This window comes from Dipodomys merriami, unplaced genomic scaffold (genome assembly GCF_024711535.1).
Source record: "Dipodomys merriami isolate MVZ:Mamm:240054 unplaced genomic scaffold, mDipMer1.0.p SCAF_114, whole genome shotgun sequence".
Classification (NCBI taxonomy): domain Eukaryota; kingdom Metazoa; phylum Chordata; class Mammalia; order Rodentia; family Heteromyidae; genus Dipodomys; species Dipodomys merriami.
The window spans coordinates 391,667-418,972 of record NW_027202427.1 but is presented as its reverse complement, the minus strand read 5'-3'; the positions used below and the strand labels follow the sequence as shown (position 1 = coordinate 418,972).

The 27,306-nt window shown below is 42.3% G+C and overlaps 1 protein-coding gene across 2 annotated transcripts in view; it reads right to left on the bottom strand.

The window, feature by feature from the left end:
• The window catches only part of LOC138822692 (Fanconi anemia group D2 protein-like), a 68,646-nt gene extending 41,385 nt beyond the window's left edge, over nucleotides 1-27,261 (bottom strand). The window contains exons 1-17 of one of the 2 annotated variants that reach the window (XM_070015528.1): nucleotides 27,046-27,261; nucleotides 26,579-26,660; nucleotides 24,507-24,653; nucleotides 22,588-22,655; nucleotides 22,215-22,318; nucleotides 21,793-21,853; nucleotides 21,084-21,136; nucleotides 18,481-18,559; nucleotides 16,620-16,744; nucleotides 14,041-14,131; nucleotides 12,561-12,665; nucleotides 11,626-11,726; nucleotides 10,705-10,813; nucleotides 10,381-10,416; nucleotides 8,173-8,316; nucleotides 4,253-4,387; nucleotides 2,158-2,289 (exon numbers count right to left, since the gene is read on the bottom strand). In XM_070015528.1, coding sequence (XP_069871629.1) covers nucleotides 2,158-2,289; nucleotides 4,253-4,387; nucleotides 8,173-8,316; nucleotides 10,381-10,416; nucleotides 10,705-10,813; nucleotides 11,626-11,726; nucleotides 12,561-12,665; nucleotides 14,041-14,131; nucleotides 16,620-16,744; nucleotides 18,481-18,559; nucleotides 21,084-21,136; nucleotides 21,793-21,853; nucleotides 22,215-22,318; nucleotides 22,588-22,655; nucleotides 24,507-24,653; nucleotides 26,579-26,642 — 1,554 coding nt within the window. In that variant the 5' untranslated portion in view covers nucleotides 26,643-26,660; nucleotides 27,046-27,261. Of the gene's footprint in view, nucleotides 1-2,157; nucleotides 2,290-4,252; nucleotides 4,388-8,172; nucleotides 8,317-10,380; nucleotides 10,417-10,704; nucleotides 10,814-11,625; nucleotides 11,727-12,560; nucleotides 12,666-14,040; nucleotides 14,132-16,619; nucleotides 16,745-18,480; nucleotides 18,560-21,083; nucleotides 21,137-21,792; nucleotides 21,854-22,214; nucleotides 22,319-22,587; nucleotides 22,656-24,506; nucleotides 24,654-26,578; nucleotides 26,747-27,045 lie in introns of those variants that run through there. The other variant, XM_070015529.1, reaches the window with a different exon arrangement.
• Nucleotides 27,262-27,306: the final 45 nt, after the last annotated feature.

Genomic DNA, 27,306 nt, shown 5'->3' with positions numbered 1-27,306 from the left:
AGATTATAAAAGTTGTGCTCTGAACCCAAAGGCTCGACATTTTGGAAATAAGCTAAGAAGGCAACTGTGACTAAATCATTCTTCTCACAAGCTAGGAACCACCAGAAACAAAAGAAAACTCATTTGTCCTCTGCATTCTGAACCACAATCCTGGGCTTGCACAGTTATTCCGGTACACATTCTAGTACTCTGTATTCTTTTTTTTGGGGGGGGGGGAGGGATCATGGAGCTTGAACTCTGGGCCTGGGTGCCATCCCTCAGCTCTGCAGCTCAAGGCAAGCACTCTACAACTTGAGCCACAGTGCCACTTCTGGTTTTCTGGTGGTTAATTAGAGATAAGAGTCTCACAGGTTTTCCTACCCAGGCTGGCTTTGAACCACCATCCTCAGATCTCAGTCTCCTGAGTATCTGGAATTACAGACGTGAGTCCCTAGTGCCCGGTTACTAGGTATTCACCTCCTCTCTTTCTGTCCTAGCTTGCTTCAAACTGGGATGCTCAGATCTCACCCTCCTAAGTAGCCAGAATTATAGGCATGAGCCTCCAGTGCCTGGCTTCAGTCTGTATTTTAGTGACTTGTTTGTATGTCTTATTATCATCAAAAACAAAGACTGATCTTCATATCTACAGCATTCAGAGCAAAGGCTGGCACATAATTAGGTACAAAAATATGGCTTATAAAAAAATATGGCTTATGCCTCTAATCCTAGCTATCAGGAAGCTGAGATCTGAGATTGTGTTCAAAGCCAGACCTGCCAGGAAAGTCCGCAAGACTTTTTTTTTTTGCCAGACCTGGGGCTTGAACTCAGGGCCTGGGTACTGCCCCTGAGCTTCGTTTGCTCAAGGCTAGCACTCTAACACTTGAGCCACAGTGCCACTTCCAGTTTTCTGAGTGGTTTATTGGAGATAAGAGTCTCATGATGGGGGGGGGGGGGGGGGGGAAGGGTAGAGTGTAGTCATGGAGATGGGAGGTCAGGGATGGTAGGAGAAAAACAAAGGAGGAGGCAACACTGCTTGATAAGAAATGTACTCATTACCTTGCTCATGTAATTAACCTCTCTGTACTGTATTTTCACAAGAAAAAACTTATTAAAAAAGAGTCTCATGGACTTTCCTGCCCTGTCTGGCATTGAACCATGATCCTCAGATCTCAGCCTCCTGAGGTAGCTAGGATTATATGTGTGAGCCACACCAGCTTCTGCAAGATTTTTATCTCCAATTAAGCAGCAAAAGTCTGAAAGCGGAGCTCAAGTGGTAGAGCACTAACTTTGAGCAAAATAGCTCAAAGATAGCATCTAGGCCTTGAGTTCAAGCCCCAAGACTGGCAAAAAAAAAAAAAGGAGTATTTGCTAAATTAATTAATAAATACATGTGTCATATTTTTAAGTATCATTCAACTTCCTATCAAACTTTCTCACAGGGCTGGCAAGGTGGCTCAGTAGTAGAGTACTTGTCTTGCATGCATGAAGCCCTGGGTTCAATTCCACATAAGCAGAAAAAGCCAGAAGTGATGCTGAGGCTCAAGTGGTAGAGTGCTAGCCTTGAGCTGAAGAGCTGAGGGATAGCACCCAGGCCCAGATTTCAGGTCCCACGACCAACAACAACAACAACAAAACCCACAAAAAATGAAAAAATCAACTTTAAGAAGTGGTGCTGTGGCTCAAGTGGTCGAGCCCTAGTCTTTTTTTTTTTTTTTGGCCGGGGGTCGGTCGTGGGGCTTGAACTCTGGGCTTGGGCACTGTCCCTGCGCTCTTCAGCTCAAGGCACTCAAGGCGTGGGCTACCGCTTGAGCCACAGCCCACTTCCAGTTTTTGATTGGTTTATTGGAGATAAGAGTCTCACAGACTTTCCTGCCCAGCTGGCTTTGAACTGCGATCCTCAGATCTCAGCCTCCTGAGTAGCTAGGATTACAGGCATGAGCTACCAGCGCCCAGCTTAGAGCGCTAGTCTTGACCTGAAAAGCTGAGGGACAGCACCCAGGCTGAGTTCAGGCCCCACCACTGTCAAAAAAAAAAAAAAAAAAACTTTCTCACAACATAACAGTGCTAAGTATCTAAAGAATACCAAATATCATTGCCACTTACTAACATATCAGATAATGCTCAGATACATGAAGCAAATAAAATAGTTCCATGTGTATCAGTGCAGCCAGTAGATACCTTCACAAAAACAGCATTGAGCCTCATAGCAGACGGGTTTAGGATGATCAACTCGAGGAGGACATCCAATGCGGCGTCCACTTCAGCTTCATTCCCGCTGCAGATGTGGGTCACTAGGGCACCCACCACTTCCTACAGAAGCAAAACTTGGCAGGATTATTCTGACAGGGTTAATGTCTTTAAAACATAGCTCCCTGATCTTATCCATTACCTGCACTTCATTATGAGCTTGGCTTTAGGAGGCTTGTAAGTGCACCAATATAACTACCCTAGCATTCAGTCTCTATGTTCTCCTTATAACTTCTTAGTAACTAATTAGTAAGCTCCATCTAAGTCCTCCTTGTTTTGTTCCTTGACATAGTCTTCCTCTCATTTTTCCAAATGGGCTAAATTTTACTGTAGGCTTTGAGTGCACTAAATCTTTTGGTTTCTTGAAAAGACTGCACTAGTTTCATAGGTTTTCTATAAATAGTACAGGTTAGACCTCCATGTTTCCAAAAAACACTGGTGGGACAGTGTCTCTAAGACATTAAGAGGAGCCAAAATGTCTCAAATGCCATTAGCTCTTCCCTGATTCTGCTATTCCACAACAAGGGCACACAGTTTTCTCAACATAGGTTGTGTTTCTTCAGTGTTCTTCCTTTCAGCTTTTAAAAACTTTTACAGAGGACAGGTATGGGTAACCCACGCCTGTAATCCTAGTTACTCGGGAAGCTGAGATCTGAGGATTATGGTTCAAAGGCAATCTGGGCAGGAAAATCATGAGACCACCAAAAAGCTGGAAGTAGAGCTGTAGGTCAAGTGGTAGGAAGCTAGCCTTGAGCATCAAAGCTCAGAGACTAGGCCAAACCCCTGAATTCAAGGTTTAGGGCTGGCACCAAAAAGAAAAAACAACTTTAAAGGGGACCAGCAATGGTAGGTATATTCCTTGTCTTACATGTGCAAGCCCCTAGATTCAATTCCTAGCAACTTAAGAAAATTATTTGCTGGGCTGGGAAGTTGGCTCAGTGGTAGAACGCTTGTCTTGCATGCATGAGGCCCTGGGTTCGATTCCTCAGCACCACATAAGCAGGAAAAAAAAAGCTAGAAGTGGCGCTGTGGCTCAAGTGGTAGAGTGCAAGCCTTGAGCTGAAGAGCTGAGGGACAGCATCCAGGCCCAGAGTTCAGGCCCCACGACCAGACCAAAAAAAAAAAGAAAAGTATTTGCTTATTTTCTTATGTGTCTTTATTTGTAAAAGTTATGTTCAAATGTTTTGTAAATATTGCTAATAAATGCTAAAGTATAAGTAAAAATACAAAGTAATACATTGGTTCTTTTTTTTTTTTTTGTCCGTGGTGGGGCTTGAACTCTAGGCTTGGGTGCTGTCCCTGCACTCTTCAGCTCAAGGCAAGCGCTCTACCACTTGAGCCACAGCGCCACTTCCGGTTTTCTAGTGCTTTATTGGAGATAAGAGTCATAGACTTTCCTGCCTGGGCTGGCTTTGAACCGTGAACCTCAGATCTCAGCCTCTTGAGTAGCTAGGATTACAGAGTGAGCCACCGGCAAGGCAAGACATTGGTTCTTATCTGCTTTCCTCAGCTATAGCCTTCCCTCTCAGTATTTGATATTAAATTTTGTGTCTTCTGTTTGTGGACACTGAGTTAGGCCTCAAGCATTTCTCACTGATTTATTTTCCACTGGTCATTTCTTTTTTTTTTTTAATTTTTATTTTTTTTTATTGTGAAAATACTGTACAGAGGGGTTATAATTACATGGGCCAGAATCCACTGGTCATTTCTTTAGGGAGCAATTCTAGGATCAATTGGAAGTTTATTATCTACAGATAAGTTTAATTGCCTTTCCTATGCTGTAAAAACTATGGGACAACCCCAGACAATGTTCTGAACACAAACACAAAATTTGCTTCTTCGGATCAATTTCCTCACTTCAAAACTGGGACAGAACTAAGTTTCAAGACTCAAAATTCTTTCCCCTTCAATATCTTCCAACTGACACAAAATAATCACCTGAGCACATGCAACTCACTTGGAAATATATTTCTTTATCTTTTCATTTCCTTATTCCTTCCTTATGCAGATAAACATGTCAACATACCTGCTGGCAGTAAGTGTCAAAAAATCTAAAAGCATATGTATACAGGAGACTGCCAAATGAAATTATACTTGGGTCTTGTGAGTGAAACAAACTCTGAGCCAATGACAGAATGGATGGACAAATATCCTTAAGAACCTGGAGGGGAAGAGAGGAAAGAAATGTGGAAAAACAGTTATAAAAGAAAAAACACATAGTAACGTCCTTTGGAGTGCTAAGTTTTCCCCCCCAACTCTCTATCTGAATTTTCTTCATGCATGCTAAGGCAAGTGCTCCACCACAGAGCCTGTCCTCAGCCCCAACTGTTATTTTCACTTAAGGAACTTTAATTCTTATTTTAGCCAAGATAATTCTTCACAGGTGCAAATGTTTTGTCAGGATAAATGGAATGTCACAGACACATAAAAACTGTTTTAAAAGGTTAATAAGAGCTGGGCACTGCTGGTTCATGCCTCTTGTCGGAGCTATTCAAGAGACTGGAGTCTGAGGATTGTGGTTTGAAGCCAGTCTAGGCAAGAAGGTCAAAAAGATTCTTATCTCCAATTAACTACTAAAAAAGCCAGAAGTGGAGCTGAGGTTCAAGTGGTAAAAGTGCTAGCCTTGAGGAAAAGAGCTCAGGGACAGTACCTTCAGGCCTTGAGTTCAAGCCTCAGGACTGGCACCAAAAAACAAACAAAGGAAAGAAGGTTAATTCGGCCAGGTGTCAGTAGCTCAAGTCTATAATCAGACCTACACAGTAATCTGAAATTTGAAGATCACTATTCAAAGCCAATCTGAGCAGAAAATACTTTTACTTTATCTCCAACTAGCCAGAAGGAAAAAAGAAAAAGCCAGACTGGAGGCATGGTGGGCTGAGAATGAAAGGATCTCGGTTTGAGGCCAGCCAGGGCAGAAAGACTCATGAGAAGTCTACACAACCTGTACCTGGGTGCAGTAGTGTGGCCTCATCATCCCCAGCTATGTGGGAGACTGAAATTGAAAAGACAGAGGATCCAGGCCAGCCAAGGCAGAAAAAGTCTGAGAGACTGTCTCCATGGAGTAAAGCTGAAGGCAGTGGTAAGACACCTGAGATCCATCGATGATGGGACACCGGAAGCAGGTGGATCACAGCTCAGGAATGAGCTGAGAGGGAAGTGAACTCTCATTCTGAAAGGAGTAGGTGAGAAACAGGACGGAAGTGTGTCTCAGTGGTATCACTATCACACCAGCCTAGCAGGTATGAAACCTGAATACAAAACTGATATAATTAAAAAAATAGAGAGGCAGAGAGAGACAGACAGAGAGAGAGTGGGAGAGAGAGAGAGAAACTACAAGTTGATAATACTGATTCATACCTATAATCCTAGCTACTCAGGAGGCAGATATCAGCAGACTCAAAGTTGCAAGCCACCCTTGGCAAAAAGTTAGAAAGAGCTCATCTCAACCAGTAAGTTGGGCATGGTGGTATGAACCTCTCATCCCAATTTCATGGAAAGCAAAATAAGACAGTCATAGTCTAGACCAGCTCAGGCAAAACCAGACTGTATTAAAAAAATAATACAAGCAACTGGGACATGATTCAAGTGGGAAAAGTGTTGGCCTAGTAAACCTGTGACCCTCAGTTCTATCCAATACCACCAATGGAACAACAACCAAAATGACAGGTGTATGGCTCATGCCTGGAATCTCAGTTACTCAGCAGTAGACATCTAGTGGATCATAGTTCAAGGCCAGACTGGACAAAAAGTTCGCAAGACCCTATCTCAACTAATAGCTGGGTGTGGCAGTGCCCATCTGTCATCTCAGCTCCATGGAAAGCATAAGTAGAATTGCTGTCTAGGCCAACCCAGACATAAATGTCAGACCCTTTTTGAAAAATTGCTAAAGAAAGGACGGCTGAAGGCATGGCTCAAGTGGTAGAGCACTCCCGAGTATATACTCTCTTCAGCTCCTAAGCCAAGGTCCAAATTGCCAGCCCACTAAGCTCAGCACAGTGAACTTCTAAATTTCCAGTTGGCAAAACACCATTCCCAGCATTTTTGATCTTGGGTTGGCTTACACTCTGAGAAGGATCGACCTCTATTGTTCACAATATTGAATGGCCATACTGATATGTTTCATAGCTTCATTTTATGTCTCTTTCATGTTGTCCTCCCTCAGGGTTTTCAGGGGCTATTTTTCGAAGTGAGACAGACAGACTCTCACCATACAGCCCAAGATTGGCCTCAAACTTAAAATCTTCCTGCCTCAGCCTTCTTTGTGCTGGCACTACAGGTATGAACCACAGTAATCAGCACATGTCAGGACTTTGGAAACCTCTTAGAACAGGATCCAAGAGGCCAATTTGTCAAGGTTAAAAGCTTCATAGAAGGGGCTGGGAAGGTGGCTCAGTGGTAGAGCGCTTGCCTTGCATGCCAGAGGCCCTAGGTTCGATTCCTCAGCACCACATAAGAAAAAAGCCAGAAGTGGTGCTGTAGCTCAAGTGGTAGAGCGCTAGCCTTGAGCTGAAGAGCTGAGGGACAACGCCCAGGCCCAGAGTTCAGGCCCCACGACCGGACCCAAAAAAAAAAAAAAAAAACAGCTTCATAGAGACTACTAAAATGACCAGGGAAAAATTAAACTTTGAAAAAACGAGATGAAATTTTGCATAACAATTTAGTCTACCTTCTGGGAGGAAAAAAAATCAACTTATACACTATGGAGAAAGAAGACCTAAATGTAAGTTGGAATTTGAGTAAAATTAAGTTCAATGCAAGAAATTTCATGAACTTTCTGCAGAAAAAAATAAAAATCAGCCAGGCTCCAGTGGCTCACACCTGTAATCCTAGCTATTCAGGAGGCTAAGATCTGAGGAAGGAGGTTCAAAGCCAGCCTGGGCAGGAAAGGCCGTGAGACTCTAATCTCCAAATAACCACCACAAAAACCCGGAAATGGTGTTGTGGTTCAAGTGATAGAGTGCTAGCCTTGAGCTGAAGAGCTGAGGGACAGTACCCAGGCCCAAAGTTCAATACCCACGACTGACAAAAAAAAAAGGGGCTGGGAAGTTGGTTCAGTGGTAGAGCACTTGCCTTGCATGCCTGAGGCCCTGGGTTTGATTCCTCAGCACCACGTAAGCAAAAAGAAAAAAAGCCGGAAGTGGCGCTGTGGCTCAAGTGGTAGAGCGCTAGCCTTGAGCTGAAGAGCTGAGGGACAGCGCCCAGGCCTAGAGTTCAGGCCTCACGACCGGACCCCCCCCCCCCCCAAAAAAAAAAAAAAAGTAAGCTGATTTTTGCTGGGCACTGGTGGCTCACGCCTGTAATCCTAGCTACTCAGGAGGCTGAGATCTGAGGATCTCAGTTCAAAGCCAGCCCGGGCAGGAAAGACCGCAAGACTCCTATCTCCAATAAACCACCAGAAAACCAGAAGTGGCGCTGTAGCTCAAGTGGTAGAGCGCTCACCTTGAGTTGAAGAGCTGAGGGAAAGCACTCAGGCCCAGAGTTCAAGCCCCACGACCGACCAAAAAAAAAAAAAATCAGCTGGACACTGGTGGGTTCACACCTGTGATCCTAGCGACTCATGAGGCTGAGAGCTGAGGATCATGGTTCAAAGCCAGCTCAGGTTCAAAGCCCGTGAGATTCTTATTTCCAATAAACCAGCAGAAAACCAGAAGTGGCACTGTGGCTCAAGTGGTAGAGCACTGGCCTTGAGCTGAAGAGCTCAGGGACAGAGCCCAGGCCCAGAATTCAAATCCCATGACCAACAACAAGTAAATAGTAAATAAAATCTTAGGTTTATTTACTAACATCATAATAAATCAGTCAAGCTATGTAATACTATAATAATTGTAATTATCTTGAAACAGGCTTTGAACTCCAACAAAGATCAAAACTTAGTAAAGGTCTGGAAAGGTTAAGATGATCTTTCTGTTTTTCTCAAATAAGCTTGCCTGATTCTCTGACACTTACCATGTCATGAACACAGAATGTATTCTCTAGCAGATGCTTTTCAATGTGGCCTAATCGAATCTTGCTTCTAAGCACCCTCTCTATGTACTTCTTTGTGTGGGTGCTGGTGCTGTAGATGACCAGAAGCATCGCCATATCAAAAATCTACATCAATAGGCAACAGTAACAGTTTAGTAACCCAATAGTAACTCTCAACTTTCTCCCATAAAACAGAGGGATGAAATCATTTGTTTCAAATACTCCCAGAGTACATATATAGTCACAAGACCCAGAAAATTTTTTTCAGAGAAATTAGGTGCCACAACTATTACCCACAGTATCTCTCAAGAAAACCCTGTAAATGAACTCCAGGAAATGGAAACGTTTTTTTTTCCTTTGTTGATGTTTTTGTTTTCTTTTGGTCTTGTTTCTTTATGTCTTTGGGAGGGTAAGAAAAAGCACAGAAATAGAGGGACAAGGGGTAAACAAAAACAACACTGGTACTCACTAGACACTATGTTGAAAATCAACTATACAACTTGTGGGAGGGAAAAACTAGGAAAAAGGAGGGAAGGGGTAACAATGTCCAAAAGGAAATGTACTCTTTACCAAACTTATGTAACTGTAACCTCTCTGTACATCACCTTTATAATAACAGTATTTTTTTTTTAAATTGGAAGTGGCTCATATCTGTGGCACATACCTAGTTAATCAAGAGGCTGAAATCTGAGAATCAAGGTTCAAATCCAGACCAAGAAAACGTTTTTTCTTGTATGTGACCTTAGGGCTTGAACCCAGAGCCTGGGCACCACACTTGAGCCACAGCTCTACTTGTGGCTTTTAGTGGTTAACTAGAGATAAGAGTCTCACAGACTTTCTAGGCTAGGCTGGTTGTGAACGTTGATCTTCAGATTTCAGCATCCTGAGAATCTAGGATTATAGGTGTGAGCCAGCAGCACCAGGCTATAGAAATACTTCTTGAGACTTATCTCCAATTAACCAGAAATCCAGATGTGGAAATGTAGCTTCAGTGGTACAGTGCTAGCTATGAACTAAAAGAAACTGAGCTAAACTGCAAAACCTAGAAGTTCCAGTACCTACTACCACACACACACAAATTAATTTATTAAAAGAAGAAAACACTGCTAGGTGCCAGTGGCTCACGCCTGTAATCCTAGCTACTCAGGAGTCTAAGCTCTGAAGATCAAGGTTCAAAGCCAGCCCAGACAGTAAAGTCTGTGAGACTCTTATCTACAAGTAACCACCAGAAAAGTGGAAGTGGCACTGTGGCTCAAGTGGTAGAGCGCTCACCTTGAGCTGAAGGGCTCAGGGACAGCACCCAGGCCCAGAGTTCAAGCCCCCTGACTGACAAAAAAGAAGAGGAAGAAGAAGAGGAAGAGGAGGGGGAGGAGGAAGAAAAAGAAAATTACTGGAAATATAAAAGTGATATTATAGGAATAATTCTGGATCGCTTCAGATTTATCATAAGAAAACAATAAGGGTTAGAGGCATTGACTCAAATGGTAAGAGTGTCAGCCAAACAAGTGGAAGGCTATAAGTTCAAAACCCCATGTACTGGGGGGAAAAAAAGGTTGGGGGGAAGGTTTTCCAGTAGCATTTCATTGATAATACAGAGCATACAGGCCTCCAGGGAGAAATTGCAGTGACACACAGAATGTTCTTTTTTGTTTGTTTGTTTTTTGTTTTTGTTTTTGTTTTGGGTCCGGTCGTGGGGCCTGAACTCTGGGCCTGGGCGCTGTCCCTCAGCTCTTCAGCTCAAGACTAGCGCTCTACCACTTGAGCCACATCGCCACTTCCGGCTTTTTGCTTTTTTCTTACGTGGTGCTGAGGAATCAAACCCAGGGCCTTGAGCATGCAAGGCAAGCACTTTACCACTGAGCCAACTTCCCAGCCCACAGAAAGTTCTTATCTGGACAATACTTCCTGCCAGATGGAAGGAAGGGCAGACAGACACAGGAACCTGCCATAGACCATGTAGGAATGATGGGTCTAGGATTTTCCTATTTCTTCTAAATATTGGAGGCTCATCTAATTACTAAAATTAATTAAAAGAACTGGTTATTTGGAAAGTTACCCTTTAGATCATCATCCCAGCCAATATTTAGTAGAGCAGCTATGGAAAGTACTGAAGGATGACTGTCGTGTCACTACACAATGTCACTACTTTGGCTATAATATTTTAAATTCATAGTACAAGACTGTAATTACCTTGTGTTCAGCCACTGAGGCAATGCTTTCAATTGCCTAAAAAAAACAAGGGTGACAATAATATTACCAAACATCAGTGGAACATGCCTAACTCTGCATGCTCTGTTTTCTTATCTGAGAGTCCACATTTACCTATCAATCATCTAGCCCTTATATTTGAATGATTTTTAGGAGTTGTGACTCAAGAGGTAGAGCACTAGCTTTGAGCAAAAAAGCTCAGGGACAGCACCCAGGCAATGAGTTCAAGCCTCAGGACTTATACAACTGACAATAATTGACATTCATTTTCCCCATGATACTCAAAGTTCCAAAGATCTTACTCACCTTAATCCAGGCTTCTGAAATGGTTTTGTCATATCTAACTGCTGACTTTATTACATCAAAGAGAAGAACGATACAGTCTTTACTGGTGCTTTCTTGGCTTCCTGAAGAACTAAAAATTGAAGGAAAATTGTATCTTTCCCTTACCAGAGAAGAACTTTTAGGATCTGGGTTCCTGCTTAGTAGCCACATACCCTGGAGTAAATCTCAACATCATATGTCCAATAATTAACATATTGCAGCTGGAGGCTGGTGGGTCATGTGTGTAATCCTAGCTAGCCAGGAGGCTAGGATCTGAAGATTGAGGTTCAGAGCCACCCCAGGTAAAAACATCCAGGAAACCTTACCTCCAACAAACTATCAAAAAGCTGGAAGTAGAGCTGTGGCTCAAATGGTAGAGTGCTATCCTCCAGCAGAGAAGCAGAGAAGCACAGGCAGCAAGGCCTGGAGTACAATCCCCAGGATCAGAACACAACACACACAACACACAACACACACAACACACACCACACACACCACACACCACACACCACACACCACACACACCACCACACACACCACCACCACCACCACCACCACACACACCACCACCACCACCACCACCACCACCACCACCACAACTTGTAGTCTATCTAGGATTATTCTGACTAATAAAGCTTTACATAGACATCGGAACTGGAGGCATGACTCAAGTGATAAGTGATAGTGTCAGCCATAAATCAAAAGCCAAGTAGGAGCCCAAGTACATGCATTCAAGTCTGACACACACCGTAAAGATTAGCACAGTACTGTATGTGAATGTAATAATTACTGCTAGCATTCATAGTTCTGAGTAGTAAGCACTAACGATCCTGACTTTAGGACCCACATCAGAAAACATTTGTCTATGCAGGAAAAAGAATGGCAACTGTCAAAAAACTGTACCTTGCTCCTCCTTTACTTTTCAACTTGTTTTGGGAGGCAAGAAACTGTGACGGCAACATAAAGTGGTGCAGGTCAAACTTCTTCCGAAGTTCAGTAATTACCTACAAAACTAAGTATTAGTCATGTGTCCTGCAAACTCTCCTAACAGAACCATAGTAACTCCTGAAAGACTGAGGAAGAAAAAAATTTTAATGCCAGGCTGAGAAATTTGAGAGCAGGTTAATAAGACAAGTTAACGCCAAATAGAGTATGTCATCCCAGAATCCCAGATTTCCTTAGACACTAATACACAAAAATAGTAAATACAAGCCAGGCGCTGGTGGCTCACGCCTATAATCCTAACTACTCAGGAGGCTGAGATCTGAGGATCATGGTTCAAAGCCAGCCCGGGCAGGAAAGACCATGAGAATCTTATCTCCAATAAACCACTAGAAAACCGGAAGTGGCACAAGAGGTTGAGCGGTCGAGCACTCGCCTTGAGCTGAAAAGCACAGGGACAGTGCCCAAGCCCAGAGTTCAAGTCCCACGACCGACCAAAAAAAAAAAGTAAATACAACTAAAGCAGCTTAAAAGAATAATCTGACTAGTGGCTCCAGTCCTTTCCTCAATGTGTCTGCAACGATCAGCATTATCAATTAGTCTGGGGGCAGAGAAGAACAATTTAGACTAGTAATTTATCCTGATTTTTTTTTTTTTTTTTTTGTCAGTCATGGGGCCTGAACGCTAGACCTGGGCGCTGTCCCTCAGCTCTTCAGCCTCAAGGCTAGCGCTCTACCACTTGAGCCACAGCACCACTTCCGGCTTTTTCTGCTTATGTGGTGCTGAGGAATCGAACCCAGGGCCTCATGCATGCAAGGCAAGTACCCTACCACTGAGCCACCTTCCCAGCCCCAGTATATTTCTTTATATAGACTTGGTGGGAAATAATAGAATACCTCAAGTGCATTGGTGGCTGTTGCAGAATGAAGAATAAACTTCATTATCACAGGTAAATCATCCAGTCTGAGAGATGACAGTTTACCCATCACCAACCGCCGTATCTAAACATAAAAAAGCACAAAGAACTTCTTTCAATGGAAAGTGAACACATTCATAATATTCAATGTACATATGTAAAAATGGAACCAGGTAACTTGAGGGGATAGATAGGGTGAGGAAGAAAAAAGAAAACCTTTTCATGTCATTACTTTAACCAGCATGACTTGTTAGTTAAAATTAGAAAAATTGGCTAAATGTAAGTGGCTCACGCCTCTATTTCCATCTACTCAGAAAGATGAGATCTGAGAATCATGGTTCAAAGCCAGCCAAGCATTGAGCTGGGCATTGGTGGCTCACGCCTGTAATCTTAGCTACTCAGGAGGCTGAGATCTGAGGATCACGGTTCAAAGCCAGCCCGGGCAGGAAAGTCCGTGAGACTCTTATCTCCAATAAACCAGTAGAAAACCGGAAGTGCCGCTGTGGCTCAAGTGGTAGAGTACTCACCTTGAGCTGAAAAGCTGAGGGACAGTGCCCAAGCCCAGAGTTCAAACCCCACGCCCGAAAAAAAAAACCAAAAACCAAAAAACAAAGCCAGCCCAAGCAGACAAATCTAAGAGATTCTTATCTCCAAATAACCAGCAAAAGCTGGAACTGAGATGTGGCTCAAGTTGTAGAAAGCCCTGCTATGAGTGAAAAAGCCAAGCAAGAGCAAGATGTTGAGTTCCAGTCTCAGAATAAATTTATACATGTATGCACGCGCGTGCACACACACACACACACACACACACAAAACAGTGAATCCATTATAATATGCACATAGTGAGATTCATTGAAAGCCAGGCACTGGTACTCGTCTGTAATACTAGCTACTCAGGAGGCTGAGATCTGAGGATTGTGGTACAAAGCCAGCCCAGGCAGGAAAATCTGTGAGATTCTTATTAACTGCTAAAAAGCCAAAAATGGAGCTATGTCTCAAAGTAGTAGATTTCATCTTGATCACAAAAGTTCAGGGACAAGCAAGGTACTGGTGCCTCATGCCTATAATCCTAGCTACTCAGGAGGCTGAGATCTGAGGAACATGGTTCACAGCCAGTCCTGGTAACAAAGTCTATGAGACTCTCATCTCCAATTAACCACCAAAAAACCAGAAGTGGAGAGCACTAGTGTTGAGCAAAAGAGCTCAGGGACAGTACCCAGGCCCTGAGTTAAAGCCCCATCACCAACAAAAAAAGAAGCTCAAGGACATTGCTCAGGTTCTAAGTTCAAGCCCAAGGACTGGGCCAAAAAAAATAATGAGATTCACTGAACACTGACTATACTTCAAAAAGCTGTTTTCACTATATATGATTTTTCCCAAGTTGATGGCCAATTAACATAGACTGGTTCCAAAAGGTCAGAAAGGTGTGTGCCATTTCTGGAAAGCAGAGTCTTTCCTACCTTAGACAGGAAATTTGTGTCAAGTCGGAGGCTGGAAAGAACATCCAGGATTGGGACAGTAAGTGGAGTAGTGTTCTCCATCAGCAGGTCACTGTGAACAGTAGAAAAAGAAAAACTGTCTAATGGTTTACATACAAAAGGCAAATAATGACTTGAAAAGACCACTCACTGGTGTGGGAAGAGAGATGCATAGTTATCTCTTAATATATGTAGAGACTAGGTTCCAGGTCCCATGGATACCAAAATCTTCAGATATACAAGTCCACCATATAAAATGGTATGGTTATTTGAATATGACTTACAAACCCAGCATGACTTTGCACTTCCTCTAGAATACTTCAAACCACCTCTAGAATATTTATAATATTTAATACAATGTAAACACTGGACAAATACTTATTATACTTTACAATTTAGGGAGGGACAAGAAATGTCTGTACATGTTATGAATGAAATTTTTTTGTCAGTCATGGGGCTTGAACTCAGGGCCTGCACACCATCTCTGAGCAATTTTGCTCAAGGCCAGCACTCTACGACTTTGAGCCACAGCTCTACTTCTGGTTTTCTGATATTTAATTGGAGATAAAAGACTCACAGACTTTCTTACCCAGGCTGGCTTAGAATCGTAGTCCTTAGACCTCAGCCTCCTAAGTCACTAAGATGACAAGTGTGACCCACTAGCTATCTTTGATCTGTAATAGGTTGGATGTAAAAATGGAATCTATAGATACATAAAATGAACTGTTTATCTCCTACTTCATTACTATATATAATATTTTAATTAAAAATTATCTGCATGCCAGATGCCAGTGGCTTATGCCTGTAATTACAGCTACCAAAAAAAACAGAATTACAGTTTACAGCCACTAGGGAAGACAAATCTCAGAGACTCTCTTATTTCAAACTAGCAAAAAGCTGCAAGTAGAGGTGTGGTTCAAGTGGTAGAGTGCCATCTATGAGTGAAAAATGTGAAAAATGAGAGGGAGAGAGTGAGGCCCAAAGTTCAAGTCCCAGTACAAAAAGAAACAAAAGTCTTATGGTAAACATAATACATGCTTATAAAAATTCCAATCATCAGAAGAACTAAAGTAGACATGAGAATCAATCCCTCCTTCACTATCCTTACTACTGAGGTCACTACTGTTTAACTTGATACATACCCTTCCTGAGTTGTTTTTTTTTGTTTGTTTGGTTCTTTATTTTATTTTATTTACTTTAAAAAAATTTTTTGTGAGAATACAGTACAGAGGAGTTACAATTACATGGGCAAGATAACGAATACATTTTTTTTTTGGGGGGGGAGGGGGGTCCGGTCGTGAGCCTGAATTCTGGGCCTGGGTGCTGTCCCTCAGCTCTTCAGCTCAAAGCTAGCGCTCTACCACTTGAGCCACAGCGCCACTTCCGGCTTTTTTTTCCTGCTTATGTGGTGCTGAGGAATCAAACCCAGGGCCCTCAGGCATGCAAGGCAAGCGCTCTACCACTGAGCCACCTTCCCAGCCCCAATGAGTACATTTCTTATCAAGCATTGTTGCCTCCTCTTTGTTTCCCCTTCCCATCCCTTCCCATTCTTCCCCCCTCCCCCTACCCGATTCTTCCCTCGCCCCTTTATTTTATTCTAGTACTGATCCTAGGGCTTGAACACAGGGCCTGAGTGCTGTCCCTGAGATTTTTGTCATTTTGCTCAAGGCTAGCATTCTACCACTTGAGACACAACTCCACTTTCAGCATTTTTAGGAATAGTTAAGAGTCTCATTGGGCTGGGAAGGCGGCTCAGTGGTAGAGTGCTTGCTTTACATGCATGAGGCCCTGGGTTCGAGTCCTCAGCACCACATAAGCAGAAAAAAAGCCAGAAGTCGCACTGTGGCTCAAGTGGTAGAGCGTTAGCCTTGAGCTGAAGAGCTGAGGGACAGTGCCCAGGCTCAGAGTTCAGGCCCCATGACTGATCCCCCACCCCCCAAAAAACAAGTCTCATGAACTTTCCTGCCTGACTAGTTTTAAACCATGATCCTCAGATCTCAACCTCCTGAGTAGCTAAGATTACAGGCATGAGCCACCATTGCCCAAATGAAATTTGTGTGTGCGCCAGTGGCTCATGCCTATAATCATAGCTACTCAAGAGGCTGAGATCTGAGGATCACATGGCTCAAAGTCAGTCTGGGAAGGAAAGTCCATGAGACATTGTTTGCCAAATAGCCACCAGAAAACTGGAAGTAGCACTGTGGCTCAAGTGGTAAAGCGCTAGCCTTGAAGAAAAGAGCTTAAGGACAGCACCAAGCCGTAAGTTGAAGCCTCGTAACAGACAAAAGAAAAAATATAATAATAATCAGTATAAACAGGAGCCGGAGGTGTGGATCAGAAGTACAAGCTCCTGCCTGGAAAGCACAAGAACCTGCATTCAAATCCAGTACCAGCAAATAAAAGAAAGAAAAACAAGTTAAATCTCATTCCCTAACTATGAAAAGGAGGTAGGTATACCAGAGTCTTTTTATATGGGAAGGACCACATCACCACTTCACACCACAGTGCAAAAGCTACCTTGTTGGACACTTCACTGAGATAATACAGCAGTGCTTACTCACCTGAGTTCATTCGCTACATCAGCATGCTGGGCATCCCCCAAGATCTCAGGAAGGCTGGTGACAAAGTCCTGTTGTAGAGGGACTGGAGCAATGCTAATCAGCTGCATGATTTTCATGGTGAGGTCCTGTGATGGAAGACATTATGAGAAATGGCCCAATAGCTACTCCGAGCTGAAATTTTCATACATACAATATAATGACAGCAAGTTCTAAACTTAACAGACAAGTGGCACAAAAAAAAAATCTAAACAAGCATATATAAATAATAGGATAGATGGCTCATTATCTAATACTTGTGCTATATACATTATTTCATTAGTCTTCACAACTATGGAGCTTGGATATCCCCATCTTCAAAATGTGGGAATACCAGTTACTCAGGATCTATAGCTAAGTGGCACATCCCAGCCCAGATAAGACCAAAACTCACGTTCTTTCCAACTTTCAACTTGGAATTTCTACTAAAATTAAAAGAATGGTTTTAAGAACAACTGAAAAGGGCTGGGAATGTGGTTTAGTGATAGAGTGCTTGCCTAGCGTACATGAAGCCCTAGGTTCAATTCCTCAGGACCCCATAAATAGAAAAAAGTTGGAAGTGGTGCTGTGGCTCAAGGGGTAGAGTGCTAGCCTTGAGCAAAAGCTAAGGGACAGTGCCTAATCCCTGAATTCAAGCCCCAGTACTGGTTAAAAAAAAAAAAAAAAAAAGAACAACTGAAAAGAAGACCTCAAGTTCAAGTACTTGGTTCAAATAGATTCAACTTACCAAGGGGTTTAAGTAATGAATTCATAACTGGAAAAACTTCCTATAATTTTCCTTCATATGCAATTAAATTAAAACACTTGCGCCAGGCGCCTGTGGCTCACGCCAGTAATCCTAGCTACTAAGGAGGCTGAGATCTGAGGATCGCGGTTCAAAGCCAGCCCCGGCAGGAGAGACCGTGAGACTCCTATCTCCAATAAACCACCAGAAAACCGGAAGTGGCACTGTGGCTCAAGTGGTAGAGTGCTAGCCTTGAGCTGAAGAGCTGAGGGACAGCGCCCAGGCCCAGAGTTCAAGCCCTATGACAGACAAAAAAAAAAAAAAGCAAAAAACAAACAAACAAAAAAAAACACTTACAGTAAAGTAAGACAGTTGGGATCTGACTACTTTTGAGAAATAATAATCTCTATATTTTGAAAGCAAGTAATATTTAGTTTTTATTATTTATATATTAAATTATAGGTATTTTGTTATTTTATATAAAATAGCAATATGTTAAATTATGTGTATATTGTTATTTTATATAAAATGTATACTATAAATACCTTTATGTTATAAAGTAACTTTATGTTATTGAGTAAGCTTCTCTTTTTCTTTTTTTTTCTTTTTGTTGGTCATGAGGCTTGAACTCATGGCTAGGGCACAGTCCCTGAGCTCTTTTGCTTAAGCCTAGCACTCTACCACTTTGAACCACAGCTCTACTTCCAGTTTTTGAGTGGTTAATTGGAGATGTGTGCCCAGGCTGGCTTTGAACTATGATCCTCAGATCTCAGCCACCTGAGTAGCTAGGATTATAGGTGTGAGTCACCAAGTGTTGTTTTTGTTTAAAAGAGATAGAGTGACTTTGTTTGGCCTTCTGATGCTCCTGTCTCAGTGTTCCAGGTGCTGAGTTTATAGGTATGCACCACCATGCATGATGTTAGTTTATTTTTTGAAGAAATTTAAAGATGAAATACTCATGATTCTCAAATGATAAAAGCTGGGAGAAAAGACAACTAATAGACAAATGGAAAGGTGCAATTTTCTGTTTTAAAAAAAAAAACTTTTGTAAATTCTAAACATTTGACATGGAAGTCTTTAAGTAATAGCCCCCAAGCCTACCTGGCCATCCACAATTCTGTCAAGCCATTTCAGCTGACTGATAATGAGTCGAGGCATGCTGATCCCATCACTATTTGGTCTGTATGTGAAAAATAGAAGAGCAGGGACTTAGCCTTTCTGATTTTTGTTTTTTGGTGCTGGGGACTAAACCTAGGCTCTCACACATCCTAAGCAGAGTTTCTACAACTGAGTTACATCCCCAGCTTGGGAACATAATTTTTCTGACTTACAAAACAAGCATAACCATTCTCAAAATATCATACCTATTTAATTGATATTTACAGCACACATGCTATGTATGGGTCACTTGCTAGAAACATGGAAGCCCTACCAAAAGAAGTAGATTTATGATTAACTACTTTGAGAAAATGTCTAGAAGAAAACGTACTGAATTGTCAACATCCAGGAGAAAGTAGAGAGAAAACAAAACAGAAGTTACAGAATTATTACTTAAAATTAATATAATTAAAGCTAGGATGTAGCTCAGTGGCAAACCCTTGCCTAGCAAATGCAAGGTCATAAGTTCAACCCCCAGTACAAAAAAAAAAAGGACAGTCAAGGCACTGGTGGCTCACCTCTGCAATGTTAGCTACTCAGAAGGCTGAGATGTGATGACCGCGGTTCCAAGCCAGCCCAGGCAGGAAAAGTCCGTGAGATTCTTATCTCCAATAAACCACCAGAAAACCAGAAGTGGCACTGTGGCTCAAATGGTAGAGAGCTTGCCTGGAGCTGAAGAGCTCAGGGACAGCACCCAGGTCTAGAGTTCAGGCCCCATGACTGACCAAAAAAAAAAAAAAAAAAGGTAGTGGTGCTTTGGCTCAAGTGATAGAGCACTTGCCTTAAGCTGAACAGCTCAGGGACAGCACCCAGGCGCAGAGTTCAAGACCCACGACTAAAAAAAAAAAAAGGTAAAGAAAAAAATGGAGGCTGGGGAGGTGGCTCAGTGGTAGAGTGCTTGTCTCACATGCACGAGGCCCTGGGTTTGATTCCTCAGCACCACATAAGCAGGAAAAAAAGCCAGAAGTGGCACTGTGGCTCAAGTGGTAGGGTGCTAGCCTTCAGCTGAAGAGCTGAAGGACAGCGCCCTGGCCCAGAGTTCAGCCCCCATGACCGACAAAAAAAAGAAAGAAAGAAAGAAAGAAATGTACTCTTTACCTGACTTACATAACCCCTCTGTACATCACCTTTATAAAAACAATAAAACATTTTTTAAAACCTACAGCAAAAAGAATTTAAGAGTGTAGCTCAATGATAAGAGAGCTTGCCTAGCCATCACAAGGCACTAAATTCAACCCCCAAGACGAGCACACACACACAAAAAAGTCTCATGGACTTTCCTGCCCAGACTGGCTTCAAACCATGATCCTCAGATCTCAACTCCTTAGTAGCTAGGATTATAGGCACGAGTCACTGGCACCTCACCAAACTTTTTCATTTGGTAGTGCTTTGGATCAAACCTAGGGCCTTAGAGATGCAAAGCACCACTGAGTTATATCCCAGTCTTAAAACTAAAGCTTAGATACATAAAACCTATTGTTTTTCAGAATAAGTAACTGCTTTGCATCTTTATTAGCAATAGGTGAGGATTATATGCAAAGAAGACTGCTAGTAGAAAAAATGCAATTCTTTTAAGTTTTTCTGTATTTGCTAGCAAAACTGAACATGTTAATTGTTGATGTTCTTATATTTGTGAGGACTCTATTCATGATCTTTGTGTACTTTCTATTAAGCTGTTTCTTTTTTCCCTGACCATAATTTTTAACAATATGTAGAGTACACATACATTACTAGGCTAATCAAGAGGCTGAGATATGAAGAATCATGGTTTGAAGACAACCCAAGCAGAAAAGTCCATGAGACAAAATCTACAATTAGCCAGCAAAAAGTTGCACTGAAGGCCTGGCTCAAGTGGTAAAACACAAGCTGAGCTAGCAAGCCAAACAAGTATAAGGCTCTGAGTTCCAACCCTAGAACCAGCAAAACCAATAGCTGGGCTTGGTGGCATGAACCTATCATCTTCTGTATGTAGTAAGCATAAAATAGTGCCACAGCCACTCCTGATCCAGGCATAAAATAGTACTACAAACACTTCTGATCCAGGCATAAAACAAGACATTATCCTAAAAATAAAGCAAAAGGAGATGGGGGTACAGCTCAAGTGGTTGTCTGCCAAGCAAACAAGAGGTCCTGAGTTCATATAAACAAGAGTACCTTATAAACAAACAAACACACACAATCCAATCCAGTACAGAAAATAGAATGAAAAGGAAAGAACAGTGTTCAGCAAATATCTCACTCCAGTCAGTCAATCCCCTCCTTGGAAATACCTATTATTGCCAGTGTACCATGTATCCTTCTAAGGCTCATCTGTGCATATATATAAACCTATGTACTACTTAATTTGCTACTTAATTTTAACAATAATTTTGTTAGCTTTATGAAATCATTAAGAGATGAAATTACACAAATAGACACCCCTATAAACTTGCAGTAGTCACACATGAGCCTGGCACCATAGTAAATATATGATTCTAGGAGACTAACAATATTTTAAGCAAGCTTTTCAGAATAGCATTTGAATATTTGAAAACAGCTCCACTTACTTTTCAAAAAGAAATTCTGGTAACTTTTCAAATAAAGTTTTGATAATAGCAGGCTAAAAAAGAAGACATAGTAGTTAGGCATTAGATGGACTCAAAACACACAAAAAATCCTGTTATAAGAATCTTCACATAAAGCCGGGCGCTGGTGGCTCACGCCTGTAATCCTAGCTACTCAGGAGGCTGAGATCTGAGGATCACGGTTCAAAGCCAGCCCGGGCAGGAGAGACCATGAGACTCCTATCTCCAATAAACCACCAGAAAACCGGAAGTGGCGCTGTAGCTCAAGTGGTAGGGCGCTCGCCTTGAGCTGAAGAGCTGAGGGACAGCGCCCAGGCCCAGAGTTCAAGCCCCACGACCGACAAAAAAAAAAAAAAAAAAGAATCTTCACATAGGGGATGGGAAGGTGGCTCAGTGGTAGAGTGCTTGCCTTGCATACATGAGGCCCTGGGTTCAATTGCTCAGCACCTCATAAGCAGAAAAAGCCAGAAGTGGCACTGTGGCTCAAGTGGTAGAGCGCTAGCATTGAGCTGAAGAGCTGATGGACAGCACCCAGTCCCAGAGTTCAGGCCCCATGACCCGTTAAACAAACAAACAAAAAAACACCCAAACTCTCCAATGAGCCTGCCTCTACCCTGGGACCCAGTCACTTATGTTGGTTACACACCAAACCCCATCCATCAAACATTCACAAAGCAAATGGCAGTCTTACCTGTAATATGTCAATCCCCAGAAGTAGTTTAATGAGGCTCTTAGAATAAGATGTACTCATGCTGTAAAAAAGCGATAGGTGGTTCCAAATTTTCCCTGTTCTAATGTTTGTAATGATTTTTTGTTCATAAACTTAATATACAACCCTTAAAGGTTATGTTCAGTGTCATCTTGTTAGACAAGAAATACTAACAATAGGAAGAAGCAGAGACCTGAAATTCTATCAATAGGTTAAGACATGTTATTAAAAAAAATTCTTCTAGTTCTTAGACTTAGAGCTACAAATTTAATCATTTTAAAGTTAGGCTTAATCTTTGAGGTACAGAGATCATAAGTCAAAAGTGAAATGGTAAAAAGTTGAATTTTCCCATCCCAACTCAATTACTGAAACAGAATGGGTCACTGTGTGCCGCCTCTCCACACCTGGCTTCTTCATCCTGCAGACGTTCACACGATAGAAGGCAGTTCCTGAAACTTTCACTGTCCTCAATGTAAGACTCCAGGCCCTTGACAAATTCTTCTATTACCTTAATGAACAGATTTTAAAAGTAAACAAAGTGGAATGAAAAAATAAACAGGAAAAAGATAAGACTGCTCTTGAGCCCTCTAGCTCAGGCCCACCATTTCCTCTCTATTAAACTCCTCGCTTTGTCATTAAAAAGAGAGAGAGGGGAAAGAAGGATACGATTTTTAGTGTAACATGTACTGTCACCTAGAAATGATTCTAACTTGTTCAACTTTCTCCCAGGGGCTTTAAATTCCTAATTACAGAGGACTGCATGAAGAAAATACATACTTTGGGATAAGAAGGATGTTTCCTCAGGGTCTGAAAGAGCTTCTTTTGAAAAACTATTTGATCCACAGCTATGAGGAAAGAAGGATAGCTGGTCACCAGACTGTAACATCTACCAGTTTTCTTCCATATAGATTTACATTTCTAGCTGGGTGCCAGTGGCTCATGCCTGTAATCATAGCTAGAGTGAGGGTTAAGTTTGTTTAAAACCAGCCCAAGCAGGAAAGTCTGCGAGATTCTTTTTTTCTTTTTTCTTTTTTTTGTTGGTTGTGGTGCTTGAACTCAAAGCCTGGGCACTGTCTCTAAGTTTCTTCACTTAAGGCTAGCACTCAAGAACTTTAAGTCACAGTGTCACTTCCGGTTTTCTGGATGTTAATTGAAGATAAGAATCTGACACTTTTCCTGCCAGGACTGGCTTTGAACCACAATCCTCAGATCTCAGCCTTCTGAGCAGCTATGATTATAGGCATGAGCCACAGGTGCTGGCACTGCGAGACTCTTTTTTTTTTTTTTTTGTCGTGGGGCTTGAACTCTGGGCTTGGGCGCTGTCCTTGTGCTCTTCAGCTCAAGGCAAGCGCTCTACCGCTTGAGCCACAGCGCCATTTATGGTTTTCTAGTGGCTTATTGAAGATAAGAATCTTACGGACTTTCCTGCCCGGACTGGCTTTGAACCGAGATCCTCAGATCTCAGCCTCCTCAGTAGCTAGGAATACAGGCATGAGCCACCGGCACTAGGCTTGCAAGACTCTTATATTCAGTTAACCATCTGGAAGCTGCACTGTGGCTCAAAGTGGTAGAGCACTCACCTTGAGTGAAGAAGCTAGGCCCTGAGTTCAAACCACATGACCAACAACAACAACAACAAAATTACATTTCTGATGACACCACTGAAACTTTCAACTTAATTTTAGAGCTCAAACATCTAAACCCTCAGTAAAAGGTTTAGTTTTGATAGAAGACAGGCACTAAACTTTCTTCTTTCTCCCTCTTTTTGGTGCTTGTATGAGGCTTGAACTCAAGGCTAGGTCCTGCTTCTGTAACTTTTTCACTCAAGGCTGGCAATATACCACTGAGGAACATCTCCATTGATCACTAAGCATTCATAAAAACACCTGCCACAAGCTGGGCACCAGTGGCTCACACCTGTAATCTTAGCTACTCAGGAGGCTGAGATACAAGGATTGTGCATGGCTCAAAATCAGCACAGGCAGGAAAGTCCATGAGACTCTTATAGCCAATAAACTACTCAGAAAGAGCCAACAGTGTCACTGTCGCTCAAGTGGTAGAACACTACCTTGAGCACAAAGAGGCTCAGGGACAGAGCCCAAGTCCCAAGTTCAAGCCCCAGGAGCGGCAAAAAAAAAAAAAAAAAAAAAAAAAAAAAGAAGTTGAGACAATGTAAAGGTCCTGAGTTCAAGCTCCAGTACCAACAGAAACAAAAATATTGGTGATTGGGCTGGGAAAGTGACTTAGTGATAGAGTGCTTGCCTAGCAGGCATGAAGCCCTGGGTTCAATTCCTCAGTACCAAATAAATAGAAAAGGCCAGAAGTGGCACTGTGGCTCAAGTGGCTCAAGCCTTGAGCTGAAGAGCTGAGGGACAGCACCCAGGCCCAGAGTTTAGCCCCCACAACCAACCAAAAAAAAAAAAAGTTGGTCATGGTAGCTCATGTCTGTAATCTCAGTTATAGAGGAGGGAGAGATACAATGCTTTTAAGTCTGAAGGTGCCTTGAGACACTACCTGAAATATAACTAAAGCTAAAAGGAATGAGGAATGCATCAAGTGTTGAGCCTAAATGGTAGGACTTGCCTAGCAAGTTCAGGGCACTAAATTCAAACCACAATACCCAAAAATTATGTTACTTGTAATAATAAAATTACTTATAACAATAAGTTAATACTTATAAAATAACAAAAAATTACCCAGTTGATTCTGATTCTGTCCAGTTTTAAGAATAAGTCCTGATGTCTTGAGAAGTCTTACAAAAACAGTGTCATTTTCTTCAACTTGATTGGGAGCATGAGATTTCTTTATTGTTTTGGTAAGTGGCTGCATCTTGTCTTCTGAGACTAAGCAAAATTTTTAAGATGACAAAAAAGAAAGAAAGAAAGAAAAAGAAAGAGAGAAAGAAAGAAAGAAAGAAAGATTAAATATAACCTCAGGAATAAGAGCGCTATGATGAAAACTGTTATTTCTGAAGAATATAACTAGAACTGGTGCTTCAATAGAAGGAACTATTTCCAACAGTGGACAACAAATGTGACTTCCAAATAAACAGATAAATTAAGCAATCAACAAATAATTATCTTCAATTGAATTTTTCACTCAAAGAATACAAAATGTGCCAGCAGCTCAGGATTGCTTGGTAACAAGAATAACTATGGAAATGGAAATGAATGTCTTCTTCAAGCTGCTGTTTGCAAACCACTAAGAAGCTTATTAAAATGCATATTCTAGGCTTTATTCCTAAAAGTCTGAATTTTGGGCAAACTTTTCCAGCAATAATTCTGAGATACACCAAAGTTTAAAATCACTCAACTATATACAAAAACAAGATGAAGCAGGTTCTCTGGCATCAAAAGTATGAGTACAAAATCCACACTGTTTTTATCCTAAGGCTTTCAACTTAAAATAAGGTAACAAAGGGCTCCTGAAGAAAACTCTTGAAGAAAACTTTTCTTTTTCCTTCACAATTCTATTTTTTCCTTTTTTTTTTGTCAGTCGTGGGGCTTAGAACTCTAGTCCTAGGCGCTGTCCCTCAGCTCTTTAGCTTAAGGCTAGCAATCTACCACTTGAGCCACAGCACCACTTCCGGCTTTTACTGTTTATGCGGTGCTGAGGAATCAAACCCAGGGCCTCATGCATGCAAGGCAAGCACTCTACCACTGAGCCTCCATCCCAGCCAATTTTTTTTTTCTTTTTCATCTTTTTTTCCCCAATAAATAGCCTTAAGCAGGTGGAAAAAAAGATCACTCACTGTCTTCCTTGAAGAAACAGGCCAGGGGAAACAAAAGAGGAGGCAAAAATGCTTGATAAGAAATGTACTCAGTGGAGGGACAGACACTAGACACTATGTTGAAAATGATCTAACAACCTGTAGATGAGGACAGGAAGGAAAAACTAGGAGAAAGCAAGGGAAGTGGTTAAAAAAAAAAAAAAAAAGAAATGTACTCAGGGAGCTGGGAAGGTGGCTCAGTGGTAGAGCACATACCTTGCATGCCAAAGGCCCTGGGTTCGATTCCTCAGCACCATATAAGAAAAAAGAAAAAAGCTGGAAGTGGTGCTGTGGCTCAAGTGGTAGAGTGCTAGCCTTGAGCTGAAGAGCTGAGGGACAGCGCCCAGGTCCAAAGTTCAGGCCCCCATGACCGGACCCAAAAAAAAAAAAAAAAAAAAAGAAATGTACTCATCTTGCCCATGTAATTGTAACTCCTGTGTACGGTAAAAAAAAAAAAAAGAAAGAAAGAAAGAAAGAAAGAAAGAAAGAAAGAAAGAAAGAAAAAAGAAAAGAAAAAAAGAAACAGGCATTGGTGGCTCAACCTGTAATCCTAGCCACTCAGGAGGCTAAAATCTGAGAATCATGGTTCAAATCCACCCTGGGCAGTAAAGTCCATTAGATTCTTATCTTTGCACTAGTTCTTTGCCTCTGGTGTATTTACTTTGATATCCTTCTCTTTAACTATTCTAGTATTCATAATCTTTTTTAAAAGGGGACCAAAAGCTTACTAAAGGGGAGGGACTGTCATTTCACTGTGTCCCAGCCCCTAGATAATATACAGATGAAGTCTATAATACTAACTTTTCTTATTAGTGTGAAAGACAGGCTCAGAGGATGTTCCAGTCATTCATGAAACGTGAGGTAAAACTCCAGTCTCAAATCCCCTCTATCCATTAAATCCCTATAACTGCAAGCACCTGCAAAACAAACTTTTCATCTCTTCAACTACCTCGTGTATGTGAGACCACACACACAGTAATGAATGGCTAGGTAACTTACTGGACTCCTCTTTTGTCAGGGTATCGTTACCACTTGATCTTGACAGTCTTCTTTTGAAAACCATTTTGAGTTAAATTATTTCCTAAAGTAAAATCAGACAACAAAAGTTATTCTCTAGACGGGCGCCGGTGGCTCACACTTGTCATCCTAGCTACTCAGGAGGCTGAGGTCTGAGGATCACGGTTCAAAGCTAGCCGGGGCAGGAGTCTGTGAGACTCTTATCTTCAAGGAACCACCAGAAAACCGGAAGTGGCGCTGTGGCTCCGGCCGTAGAGCGCTGGCCTGGAGCCGAAGAGCGCGGGGACGGCGCGCACGACACCACGCACGGCACCAAGTCCTCGGGAGACAGCTGGCGGGCGGGGCGGAGGCCGCACTGGGGCCGTCCGGAGGGCAGGCTCCTCCAGAAGAGTTAGGAGATAAAAGCCCTTCTCAGTTCATCTCGTCATTTCAGTGACGCCGGGCGGTACCTGTGGGGATTATCCCGACAGGAGACGGATGAGCAAACCGAGGTTCGAGGCGCGAGGCCCCAGAAGAAAAGGCTGGGGTCGGCCCGGCGACTCGAAGATAGACAGCTACCGCACTCAACTGCCGCGACGCCGACTCAGCCCCTCGCTTTCGATTTTCCCGCGCTGGCTCAACGACGCCGTGACGTCTTGAACGCGCTCCGACGTGACGTCAAGACTCAGCGACGGAAGTCGGCGGCCCGGCGGCCCAGCTGGAAGCAGTGC